Source organism: Coregonus clupeaformis, unplaced genomic scaffold, assembly GCF_020615455.1.
Source record: "Coregonus clupeaformis isolate EN_2021a unplaced genomic scaffold, ASM2061545v1 scaf0340, whole genome shotgun sequence".
Taxonomy (NCBI): Eukaryota; Metazoa; Chordata; class Actinopteri; order Salmoniformes; family Salmonidae; genus Coregonus; species Coregonus clupeaformis.
The window spans coordinates 1-13,965 of record NW_025533795.1 but is presented as its reverse complement, the minus strand read 5'-3'; the positions used below and the strand labels follow the sequence as shown (position 1 = coordinate 13,965).

At 42.8% G+C, this 13,965-nt stretch overlaps 1 protein-coding gene across 1 annotated transcript; it reads right to left on the bottom strand.

Annotated features, from left to right (window-relative positions):
* Positions 1-235: 235 nt before the first annotated feature.
* On the bottom strand, positions 236-13,534 carry LOC121543572 (store-operated calcium entry regulator STIMATE). Its single transcript, XM_041853559.2, has 8 exons — positions 13,040-13,534; positions 11,550-11,598; positions 11,225-11,320; positions 10,518-10,639; positions 9,457-9,569; positions 8,579-8,662; positions 4,446-4,577; positions 236-1,293 (listed from the first exon to the last, which is right to left on the bottom strand). Exons 1-8 carry the CDS (start codon positions 13,227-13,229, stop codon positions 1,183-1,185), a joined length of 897 nt encoding a protein of 298 aa, XP_041709493.2. The 5' UTR covers positions 13,230-13,534; the 3' UTR covers positions 236-1,182.
* Positions 13,535-13,965: the final 431 nt, after the last annotated feature.

Below are 13,965 nucleotides of genomic sequence, written 5' to 3'. Positions count from 1 at the left end.
TTTTCATGTTAGCGTTCACAGCTCAATGATTGAGAAATGTGATCTATAAGAATGAACATACAATGGTAAACTGAACACTTTTGGTATCTCAAGTAATCTCTATTGACCGTGATCATTTCTGTGATACCACTTGGAAATCTCCCATTACGTGTCATTACCACAGGTTTAACCACAAGTAATATATGAATACAGTAAAATATGTAAAATAGACAAAATAAAGAAAATGTATAAAGAAATACATTAGAACATTCAAAATCACTCTCCATATCACAATGCTCTTTAGTTCATAGTAGAAACATTGCAAATATTTGGATAAATCCAAATCAATCCCAAATGGACATCCATGAGGAATATGAAATGATTTGGTCCGTTTTCTACATAGAAGACCATTTTCCACCTTGTTAAACATCCTCTGGAGACAGTGTGAAGAACTGTTCCAGACCAGACTATTACAGTCCAACTCAGAGATGAAACATCTCCAACTTTATGGTCCAATTCCTCCGGCTGAGTTACAATAGTCTGACAACTGATCTGACTGGACGTGATAGGTGAAATCAATAGGATTGAAAGGAGACAAGGACACTAGTAGTGGATTCTACTGATACTACAGGTCCAAAACAGACTTAAAGTCTTTAATTACAGACCATTATATGCTGTATGTCGAGGTTTAAACTAAGCAGTTATCTGTATGAGGATGAAGGAAAACCGCTACTCTTTGGAAGTTGATATGTCATAAAGAGCTCTTTGGAGATCACAAAATCCCCCCCGTGAGACAGATTTACTCTCTCTCTCTCTCCTTTCATCATCGCTGTCTTGTTCCCTCATGCTCCCACTGTGCTCTCTAATTATCTCCATCAAGAGACACTTTATAGCCACCCCCAAGCTTGTTGTTTCGGTAAACAGGGACTGCAAGGGTGGAGGACTTTTTTCATAATAAAGCACTGTTCATATATCATTCAACATCATCATAACAGTCAAGACATCATTAAAAGACATAATTGGGATGTGTAGAAATTAAAAACCAGTGACAGACTCTCCATGTCAAATGACAACTGTCAATTGTCAACTGCAAATCTGTGTGATCTGGAAGGGGCGTACATCCACACATCCTTGTGTGTGTGCGTGTCTGCATGTGTGTCAGGGTCTTGTAGAGGAAGGTCCCAGAGCTACACCTCCACCCAGCTAGGTATTAATGCCCACTCCTGGGAGGCTAGAGTGGGACCGTCCTCGGACCATTGTTGACCTATCCTCCTCTTGCTCCTCCTCCGTGTCTGTCTCGGTCGTCAACAGGACCTGGATTTGAGAGAGAAACACGTCACGGAACAGACACAAACATGTAAACACCGTCAAACAGACATGTGAGCAGCTGTCTGCCAAGATGAGCTGATGTGTCCAGGCCTGGTGTTCTGTTATTTCCTGTGATTCCCACTCCAAGGTTATAAAATCCCACTTTATTCCCAGTCTGGAATATCATCCAGACCACTGCTCCATCACATATAATCCCAACAGAGCAGAATTCCAGAACTTCATACGGTTTATGGAAAGGCCTTTATGGCATAATAAACCCACAGAGACATCTTGGACGAGATTCTGGTAGTGTGTGCATGCACGTGTGTGAGTGTGTGTGCGCAATGCAGACATCTTGGATGAGATTATTGTAATGGAAGAAGCAGAGGTAGAAAGGGGGCTTGCCCAGCCTTCCTCTCTAACCAACATGAGGCCAATCCCAAATAAATCATCTTCATTCAGTTACACTCAGACTAAGAAGCCAGACTATCGATGGTATGTCTGTGTGTTTCATCCCATAGGGAAACAGGTCTGAGATGTTAGGGCGTTAACTAGTCAGTTTGACAGGATACACCATAAAGGCCATAACTAACAACAGCTCTAAAATAAACAGCCAAACATTTTGTTATGATACAAGTAAACAGCATACTTTGAACACCATATGGCCACAGCTGACCACCAAATTAAACATATGGATGAAATCATTCCCCAACACTATCCTACAGACCATGTCGGGAACTGAAATGAAACTCATTGCACACACAGACTACTGACCAACCAAACGCCAACAGTTCTTCCTAATCAATGCCCTCCTCTCTCCCATTGACATAGTTCTCTCCCTCTTTCTCCCCTTCCTCCACTCCGCTCTGCTTTCCATAACATCACTGAATGGAAATTAATCCCAAATGTTACTTTTATTCCCGGGATGAAGGGATGATTTGTTGCTGCTTGGCAGAGTACCAGGGACGAGGAGGGAGAGAGGGAGAGAGAGAGCAACACTGCCAGCCTGTCATAATCATTGTGACTCCAGAGAGAGTGTGAGAAAGAGAGAGAGAGGACAGAGAGAGAGGACAGATCGAGAGAGAGGAGGGTTTACAGTAACACATTGACTGCTGTGTAGGAGGTCAATTCTCTCTGATTCCCCAACACAGAAGGCTTCTGTCGACAGTCTCACTACCTCAATATACAGTACATGATTTCACAGCCACTCAAATAGACCAACACTATACACCCATTGGAGACAGTTGACCAATATCATAACGACAACACTATTCACCACATACTAATTGTTCTCCCACCAAATACCATTCTCACAATGGATCCAATGAAACAAGGTGATCACACACTTACGGTAGACTACAACTCAACAGATTAGGAGCAACTCTACAACATGACACACAACACAACTGTCAGGCCGACCTTGCTCCATACATCCATCACTCTTGTCAATAACATTGCTGTGATACCCAGACTAATATTTTCCAGAACAACAGGGACAAGTAAGACATTGACTCAATTTCACATGGCACGATCCAACTCGGGTAACTGACCCACAGAGAAACAACACCACAAATTGATGGGAGAAAACAGAGAGACCAACAAAAATGGAGAGAAAGGGGTAGAGGAGGAGAAAGAGGGGGGTTTCCCCCTGACTCAGTCTTTCCTTGACAGTAACTATGTGGGCCAGTTGACCTTTAGACCGACCCAGAGAGCAGTGTGTGTGTGTGTGTGTGTGTATATATATATATGGGGGAAGCCCCCATAAAACAGGTGCAGACAGGCTGAATCAATGTGACAAACATCTGTATCATAACATAACTCTCTCTCTCTCTCACACACACTCCCTTTATTTTCTTTCTCAACAGACACAAACACGCATGTCTTTAGCCAGTGTCCCATGGGGATGTGGAATGTTATGGTGATGTTTGGTGGGAAAGTCTCTTTTATACCCATGGGCTTTAATGTTAGTGTATCATTGTATCATCAAACGCCATCCCTTCATGATCCCACAGAGCAGTAGCACTCAGAGATCTGCAGTCCCCTCTTATGGTTAACTGTAGGGCTGACCCCATTTATTCGACTGGTCGATTGTTTGGTCGATAGGCTGTTGGTCGACCAATATTTTTTTGTCGAGCAGTAGCAAATATACACTACATGACCAAAAGTATGTGGACATCTGCTAGTCAAACATCTCATTCCAAAATCATGGGCATTAATATGGAGTTGGTCCTGATGGTTTGGGGATCTGATAGTATTTCTGATTGGCTTAATGCACCATCACTAATGCGCTGTAGAGCTTCTCAAAGTAATGTTTTCTTCACCTCAAACAGCAAGCAAACGAAGTCTGTTTTTACATCCATTGAGAATTACAATAGTTCCTCAATGTATTTGAAAAATATTTCCAGCTCTCTCCCTTTCGATAACCACTCTGCGTGAAAGAGAAAAATGTCATGCTCTGATCCAGTGGAAACATCATAAAATAGGCCAACCTGATTTATTCTTATCCCTTACGCAAATAGCCTACAGCTGTGTCTGTCCCGAGCTCACTGGCACGGGAAACTCTGAGGACCCAGAATATTTTATACAATGTTGGAAGGAGCTTCAGGCAAGACCCAAGTTAATAGTTGATACGTTTCAAGTTCGTTGCAGACAGGCCATGCGTAGTCAATGTGATTTATAGGATATTTATTTTTATCAGGATATTTTCTACCTGCAGGCAGCAATGTTTTTATTTGTTGGTTTTATAGGCCTTTTTTTACATAGTTGGCAATGGCAATAGAAGTTACTTTTTAGGTTTGTATCATTTTCATTTAGATTTGAATAGAATTTGATTAACCACATGACAATGATTTTGAGATAGGAAGACATTTTATAAATGAAACTGCGCCACGAAAATGTGCATATGAAAACCATAACTGGCACGCAGATCGGTAAAAATGTTAAGATAAATTGGCATTCCACATGACAAAGTTTGCCGACTCCTTGTGTAGCCTATTACCGGCAACTTCAGGAGACTAACGGCAGAATCTGCGAAAGCCAGTAGGAGCGGGAGGAGGATGGTCGTTTTAAAATTTGATTGGTCAAAAGAACTGAGGACTTTTGGTCGAACAAGATTTTCTTTAGTCGGGGACAGCCCTAGTTAACTGATAGACTCTCACCCGTGACTCGTCGCCGGTAACCCACGGCGCCGTGGAGTCGACCTTGGCCGAGTCGTCGCAGGACTCGTCCAGGCTCTTCAACGTCTTGTACTTCCTCATCATCAGACTGTCCACCACCCAGAACATGATGGACTACAGAGGGTCACACAGAGAACAAACTCAGTCAGTACAACAGGTGCAGTGGTGGATGCAGAATGGCCATGTACGTACTATCACTGTAGCCTAGTAAGCCTACATACTGCATTCTGTAAACTTTATGCACGTTTTCTATCCAAAAATACAAGCTTTATGCACTATCTGGGATACTACATATACCACAGGATGTTGGTGGTACCTTAATTAGGGAGGATGACTCATAGTAATGGCTGAAATGGAATTGTATCAGACTCATAAAACACATGGTTTCCATTAAATAAAGTAAATGGAATGGTTTGATACCATTCCATTTACTCCATTCCAGACATTATTATGAGCCGTCCTTCCCTCAGCAGCCTCCTGTGACATACAGTGCATTCGGAAAGTATTCAGAGCCCTTGACTTTTTTCACATTTTGTTACGTTACAGCCTTATTCTAAAATTGATTAAATTGTTTTTATTTTTCTCATCAATCGACACAATACCCCATAATGACAAACGAAAAATTGGTTTTTAGACATTTTTGCACCTTTGATAAAAATAAAAAACAGAAATACCTTATTTACGTAAGTATTCATACCCTTTGCTATGAGACTCGAAATTGAGCTCAGGTGCATCCTGTTTCCATTGATCATCCTTGAGATGTTTCTACAACTTAACTTAACCTGTGGAAAGGAACACACCTGTCTATATAAGGTCCCACAGTTGACAGTGCATGTCAAAGCAAAAGCCATGAGGTCGAAGGAATTGTCCGTAAAGCTCCGAGACAGGATTGTGTCGAGGCATAGATCTGGGGAAGGGTACCAAAAAATGTCTGCAGCATTGAAGGTCCCCAAGAACACAATGGCCTCCATCATTCTTAAATGAAAGAAGTTTGGAACCACCAAGACCCTTCCTAGAGCTGGCCGCCCGGCCAAACTGAGCAATCGGGGAGAAGGGCCTTGGTCAGGGAGGTGACCAAGAACCCGATGGTCACTCTGACAGAGCTCTAGAGTTCCTCTGTGGAGATGGGAGAACCTTCCAGAAGGACAACCATCTCTGCAGCACTCCACCAATCAGGCCTTTATGGTAGTGTGGCCAGACGGAAGCCATTCCTCAGGAAAAGGCACGACAGCCCACTTGGAGTTTGCCAAAAAGGCACCTAAAGGACTCTCAGACCATGAGAAACAAGATTTTCTGGTCTGATGACACCAAGATTGAACTCTTTGGCCTGAATGCCAAGCGTCACGTCTGGAAGAAACCTGGCACCATCCCTACGGTGAAGCATGGTGGTGGCAGCATCATGCTGTGGGGATGTTTTTCAGTGGCAGGGACTGGGAGACCAGTCAGGATCGTGGGAAATATGAACGGAGCAAAGTACAGAGAGATCCTTGATGAATACCTGCTCCAGAGCGCTCAGGACCTCAGACTGGGCCGAAGGTTCACCTTCCAACAGGACAACGACCCTAAACACTCAGCCAAGACAACACAGGAGTGGCTTCGGGACAAGTCTCTGAATGTCCTTGAGTGGCCCAGCCAGCCCGGACTTGAACCAAATCAAACATCTCGAGAGACCTGAAAATAGCTGTGCTGCGACGCTCCCCATCCAACCTGACAGAGCTTGAGAGGATCTGCAGAGAAGAATGGGAGATACTCCCCAAATACAGGTGTGCCATGCTTGTAGCGTCATACCTAAGAATATTCAAGGCTGTAATCGCTGCCAAAGGTGCTTCAACAAAGTACTGAGTAAAGGGTCTGAATACTTACAGTACCAGTCACAAAAGTTTGGGCACACCTACTCATTCAAGGGTTTTTCTTTATTTTGACTATTTTGTACATTGTATAATAATAGTGAAGACATCAAAACTATGAAATAACCCATATGGGAACATGTAGTAACCAAAAATTGTTAAACATATCTAAATATATTTTATATTTCAGATTCTTCAAATAGCCACCCTTTGCCTTGATGACAGCTTTGCACACTCTTGGCATTCTCTCAACCAGCTTCACCTGGAATGCTTTTCCAACAGTCTTGAAGGAGTTCCCACATATGCTGAGCACTTGTTGGCTTCTTTTCCTTCACTCTGCGGTCCGACTCATCCCAAACCATCTCAATTGGGTTGATGCAGCACTGCATCACTCTCCTTCTTGGTAAAATAGCCCTTACACAGCCTGGAGGTGTGTTGGGTCATTGTCCTGTTGAAAAACAAATGATAGTTCCACTAAACCCAAACCAGAATGCTGTGGTAGCAATGCTGGTTAAGTGTGCTTTGAATTCTAAATAAATCACAGACAGTGTCACCAGCAAAGCACCCCCACACCATAACACCACCTCCTCCATGCTTTACGGTGGGAAATACACAAGCGGAGATCATCCGTTCACCCACACCGCGTCTCACAAAGACACGGCGGTTGGAACCAAAAATCTCCAATTTGGACTCCAGACCAAAGGACAAATTTCCACCGGTCTAATGTCCATTGCTCGTGTTTCTTGGCCCAAGCAAGTCTCTTCTTATTATTGGTGTCCTTTAGTAGTGGTTTCTTTGCAGCAATTAGACCATGAAGGCCTGATTCACACAGTCTCCTCTGAACAGTTGATGTTGAGATGTTACTTGAACTCTGTGAAGCATTTACTTGGGCTGCAATTTCTGAGGCTGGTAACTCTAATGAACTTATCCTCTGCAGCAGAGGTAACTCTGGGTCTTCCATTCCTGTGGCGGTCCTCATGAGAGCCAGTTTCATCATAGCGCTTGATGGTTTTTGCGACTGCACTTGAAGAAACGTTCTTGAAATGTTCCGTATTGACTGACCTTCATGTCTTAAAGTAATGATGGACTGTCGTTTCTCTTTGCTTATTTGAGCTGTTCTTGCCATAATATGGACTTGGTCTTTTACCAAATAGGGCTGTCTTCTGTATACCTTGTCACAACACAACTGATTGGGTCAAACGCATTAAGAAGGAAAGAAATTCCACAAATTAACTTTTAAGAAGGCACACCTTGTCACGTTCGTTGAGTACAGGATTGGACCAAGGTGCAGCATGTTATGCGTACATGTTCGTTTATTGAATAAACACCGAACAAAAGCAACGTAATGTGATGTGATGTTCTAAAGGCAACATAAAACAAGCCAAACACACAGAAACAAGATCCCACAACATAGGTAGGCAACATGGCTGCCTAAGTATGATCCCCAATCAGAGACAACGTTCGACAGCTGCCTCTGATTGGGAACCACACCCGGCCAACATAGATATACAAACATAGAATGTACACCCTGACCAAACCAACAAGAAACAACAGGCATTAAAGGTCAGGGTGTGACACACCTGTTAATTGAAATGCATTCCAGGTGACTACCTCTTAAAGCTGGTTGAGAGAATGCCAAGAGTGTGCAAAGCTGTCATCAAGGCAAAGGGTGGCTATTTGAAGAATCTCAAAGCTCAAATATATTTTGATTTCTTTAACACTTTTTTGGTTACTACATGATTCCATATGTGTTATTTCATAGTTTTGATGTCTTCACTATTATTCTACAATGTAAAAAATAGTAAAAATAAAGAAAAACTCTTGAATGAGTAGGTATGTCCAAACCTTTGACTGGTAGTGTATATAGGATGTGATATTTCCTTTATTTTTATTTTTTATTAACAAAAATGTCTAAAAACCTGTTTTTGCTTTGTCATTATGGGGTATTGTGTTTAGATTGATGAGTGGAAAAAGAAACAATTTAATCCATTTTAGAATGGTGGTCCTCTGTAGCTCAGCTGGTAGAGCACGGCGCTTGTAACGCCAAGGTAGTGGGTTCGATCCCCGGGACCACCCATACACAAAAATTTATGCACGCACGACTGTAAGTCGCTTTGGATAAAAGCGTCTGCTAAATGGCATATTATTTTTTTATTATTATTATATATGGAATAAGTCAAGGGGTCTGATTCCTTTCCGAATGCACTGCATACACAAGATTATGCAGAGTGTTAGTGCAAGCTGGTTGAGACTGAAGGTGAGACTCACGTTGACAATGAAGGGCACGATGAGCATGACCAACACAAGCTCCACCTGAGGGTTAGGGATGTAGTCCAGCAACACAGACTGCAGCTGGAACAGCAGCGCACAGAGAAAGACAGGGTCATAACGCACACATACGCACACACGTTTAATTTGTTCAGGGCAAAATAACAGACGCGTTACACAAGCGACTGTCATTCAATGACATTTCGATCGTCAATATTTTGCACAATAATAGAATGAGCATCTCTTTGGCTCTCTACTGTGTAATATGCGTGAGATTGGAGCTAACGTGATGATTATGTGGTATTCACCATGTCAGAGAGAGAGAGAGGGAGAAATAAAAGCTCTAAGTATTTGATTTTACTGGGATGGGCTATGTTAATGACAGTTTGGGCTGCCACCCACTCTCCCCCCTGAGATAAAGCCCCAGTGTCCCAAATAAATATGTGTAGTGAAAGAAAAAAAACACCACTCTTCAAGAGAGGAGCAGTGAACAGAACAACAATGGCCCTAAAACACAAAGAAGGTTTGAGCAGGAGATCCACAGCCTCAAACAAATAACCAACCAAACAAATAGTCTGAAGACCCTAGTCCCAGAGGCCGGATGATATTCAGTTGGCTGAAGGTCAATGTTCCCATTCTGTTCAAAGGACAACTCTTTCTCTTTGTTCCCTCCATAACCTTTTATCCTCCCTTTGTCTTTCAGGCTTGACTTTTTGTTGACTTTAAATTGTCACCAGAGATTTCAAACACAGAACAGAGAAGAAAGAACATGATTGACACTTCCGCTCTCTCCCTCGAGTGGGTAGATTCTCTCAATTCTCTCAGGGTTAGCCCATGTCCCTGGAGCAGGTGGTTGTGGGTACTGTAGGCCTACTCACGTTGGTCCATCCAGGGATGAGCAGCACCAAGCTAACCACACTCTTCTCCAGGACCATGATGAGAAGGTAGACCCCACACTGACCGAGCCATGCTGCAGCCTGGGGAGGGTCACCTGGTGAGACAGAACACACCATTACTTAATGACCATTTAATGACCGTACAGTGACCACACTGCAACCACATACACAGACCAACTGACTCAGATCAGCAATAGAGAGGAGGACACTAGACTGCCACAACTACACATAGACCGCATAGAGGCATTCATACACACACACAAGCACCCACAAACTCAGTGTGCTTGTCTAAACATGTCCCAAGTGTACTATTTGCATCTCTCTGTCATTTCAGTGTACACAGACAGGGACATGTCTCTGTCATTAACAAACACTCTACACCTGGGAACACAGCAGAGACAGACAAGAGAGAGAGAGAGAGAGAGAGAGAGAGAGAGAGAGAGAGAGAGAGAGAGAGAGAGAGAGAGAGAGAGAAGTGAGACAGCGGAGAGAAACAGTGCTAAAGAAGGCAAAAGAAAGCCTGCCATGATTGCATGTTGTTGTTGTTCAGCTCTTTAAGAGGGACAGAATGGGTTTACAACTAACTCTATACAAACAGCTAAATGTTGTACTTTTTGTTTAGTTTTCTGGACCAATAGTTATGACAGAGGAACAGTATTTGTAGCAGGCTTTTGGGGAAAAGGTCACCACACAAAGAGAGTGACACAGATCGGATGGAAACTAAGCACACTAAAACATTTGGCCAGTGGTCATGGCACAGCTGCATTTACAATCCGGTGGATCATAATAATCTATGGAAAAACCATCATGAAACAGAACCATGCACAGATACAGGCAATATTGTTTTTCATGCAATATTCTCATGAGTCTACAGCGGCCTCCAGTGGTGAAAGGAAGAAGTGTAAACCTTCCTGAAATATTCTGAAAATTACTTGACACAACCCTCTCCGATGACACAGTCACAGAACAGTAGTGGTCTATGCTTTGGCCAACCTCCAAACATTTGACACGACCTTAACTAAACAGATGTCTAGGAGACTCACCGTATTCTCCAAAGGTGAGCAGTGTGAACTGCTTGTACTCCACGATCCTGGAGACAACCATGACCCCCGCCCAGATGACCAGCATGCCTAGCGTGGCGTCGAGCAGGAAGTTCATCAGATACCTATGGAAACCCACCAGGAAGTGAGTCAGTGATTTGACATGGGGCAGCTGGTAGCCTAGCGGTTAGAGCGTTGGATCAGTAACCGAAAGGTCAGTGGTTTGAATACCCAAGCCAATGTAACAGTGTTGCTTCCATCCCTCTCCTCGCCCCTACCTGGGCTTGAACCAGGGACCCTCTGCACATGTCGACAACAGTCACCCTCTAAGCACCGTTACCCGTCGCTCCACAAAAGCCGCGGCCCTTGCAGAGCAAGGGAAACAACTACTTCAAGGTCTCAGAGCGAGTGACGTCACCGATTGAAACACTACTAGTGCGCACCGCTAACTAGCTAGCCATTTCACACTGGTTACACCAACAAGGTGAAAAAACTGTCAATGTGTCCTTGAGCAAGGCACTTAACACCTAATTTGCTCTAGGGGCACCATACTACTATGGCTGACCATGTAAAACAACAAATGTCACTGCACCTATCTGCTGTATGTGACAATAGAACATCTTATTTATTTATTTATCATAACGATTGGTTGAGGCTTTAGATTGGCAGCTGGTTTCTGCCAGCCTGTCCAATCACAGCTATGAACTCACAGGGAACAGGGGTCAATTTCTGTGAGGTTGGAGAGGAAGATGTTGGCGAAGTGGATGAAGAGAGCGCCAATGGCCTGCTTGGATGTGTCGTAAAACCTGTAGAGATGGGGTGAAATGTCAGATGGTCATCACCATGGTTAGCTTTATGACTTGCAATAGCCAGATATAAAAGTATCAAACAACAAACATTAACTTTTTGTATTAACATCTCTAAATCTAATAGAATCTATGATCCTCAGCCATGTGATCAACCGATGGTCTCCTGTCTTCCCTGGGGTTTGATACAGACTGATAAGAAATAGAAGTAAAAACACTGATCTCTTACCAGATCCTCCATGGTCTTCTGATCCCTACAGGCTCCCGGAACCTCTTCACTGTAGATAGAGAGAGATACAGAGACAGTCATAGAAGAGTGAAAAATAATATATTTGTGAGCGTACATGTCCTCTGTGGCTCCAGGAGAGATGGATAAAGAATGGCACAGTCAGACACACATGCTCCCTCAGTCCAGCCATCCCCATCAGGTCACTGGTATCTCAGGGCTGTACGTGTCTAACAGGAACCCACTGTTCCTCTCTCCCTATCTAACACAAGGTCTGAGTGTGTGACTGTCCACATACCAACATCATGTTGTGGCTGCAGTTTGACTCATTATCACCAAAAAACTATCTGAAGGTTAGAATGCAAAGACAGGATTGGTGCCTGGCATAAAATGATAGCAACTGTATCCAAGAGCTGTGGCACGCAAAATGTGAGGCCAGTGGTCTGTCAATGGGAGGAAGTCACCAAAATAGCCAAGAGGAAGAGGGCTCTAAACAAAAATGGACATATCTTGGCAAGCAGAGGAGAGGCTTTGAGATGGACAACGTAGCTCTGCAGTGCATACCAGTAAACCCTTGATTTTCAGCAGTACATTAACAGACTTGGGTACTCTGGGTGATGCAGCACTTACATGCACACACACAGGGTGCGCTGCACCTACACACTGCTGGCTAAATATTGATCTTCTTACTAATAAGTAACTGTGAGGAGTTCAAAGCTCATTGTTCCTCCACTCACCTTTAGAGTCTGACCCCTTTCTGTCATATATCACTCTGTTGTAAAGGACATGACTACAACATGTCATCTCACTGTAGATAGAGATATAGACTGAGAGCCTATTCTCTTATATTCAAAAGGAATGGATGTATTCTGTATGATTTTATGACCCCCCTCTCAAAACTATTTTTTCCATCATAGACTGTAAACGTTCACCCCTGTCTTGAAGAGGCATATTTCAATAATAAGAATAATACAAATTAGACGGGTTTATAGATGGTTTACAAGTAGTTTATAGTTTAAGGATAGTTTATACATTTACAATAGTCTAATAGTTATAGGATACATTCGAGATCGTTTACATTTGTCTTGATGGGCCACTGATGATATATGGATATGTGTGGGGTTGAATATTTTAAACCTAGCACATAAACGGATATGAGAAACATTGTTATAATAGGCTATTGAACATTGAATTATAATATAATTATATATCTTTCTTATCAGCCTTATAATGTGCAACAGCATCCTATCGGATAGAAACGTCAAATTGCATAAACAAACAAACTGCCACGTGCTCACAGACGGAGAGTGTAGCTCTGCAGTGGATACCAGTGCAGTGCTTGGCTGAGTAGACCGTTGATTTTCCCTTTAAAAGTGATTTCTAAGTATTTTATTTTAAACATGATATGCTATTTCGAAATAATAAGTTAGCCTATACAATTATACTGCTCAGCCCTTGAAACATTGTTACGTTCTCTTCTGAAAGATACTCACGCATCAATGTGCTGAAGGCGACTATCGCCAGCAACCCTTGAATCAAGACTCCGAATCTGTTTGTCAAAGCCCCGTTATCGCATCCGTGAGGGTTCGCCTTCGTAATGTCTGACATGTTCGAAATCTCAAGAACTGCATTATTAAACAGTCTTTTGACCAGAAAAACACCATTGTTTCCGTAAACGTCCATGTCGAATACTTTAAAAACACCCGTGGCAGACAAAGGACAGCGGGCACTTCCCCTGTTGTTAGCGAGGAGAAATTCCGTAAATCCTCAAGAAAAACAAAACAACGAATTTGGCATGCTTTCACTGCTCAATGTCTCTCTCGCGAAGTTAATACAAAAGTATTTTGCGAAAAGTAAAAGTCACCGAAAACGGGAAAACTAAAGTTCGGAACAGGGTTAAATGTTCTACCCCATATCCAATGTTTTTGAAAGCGACAACACTGCAATATGCGGGATTCTGACGTCACCTCCCGCTGTTGAATTCCTTGGATCCGGATCCCTCTGCGAGCGCAGGCGGTCTTTGTTCCTTTTGTTAGTGCAGTCACGCGCCCCTGTCTCCGCAGCAGGGGGCCATCAAATGTCCCAAGGGCCATTTGAAATACTCTTTATCAGTTACCATGTTCTAATCACATGTATAGAGTTTAGCCTATAATTTAATCTAAATGGACGACATTTGCTATATGAATTATCTGTAATACAGCAGTCAGATGATGTGTCCTACACATGATGAGAGACAACAATAGTGGATTTAACACTAAGCGTTGAGGCAGTCATTTTGACTGCATATTAATTACATTTAAATATATCTTCCATTTTTTAACTAATGTCGCCCTCCGTCCTTGACTTTTCCTAAATAAGTATATTTATCACATACATATGTTTTTAGAATTTCGATATCAGAAACAGAATTTGTGTTATA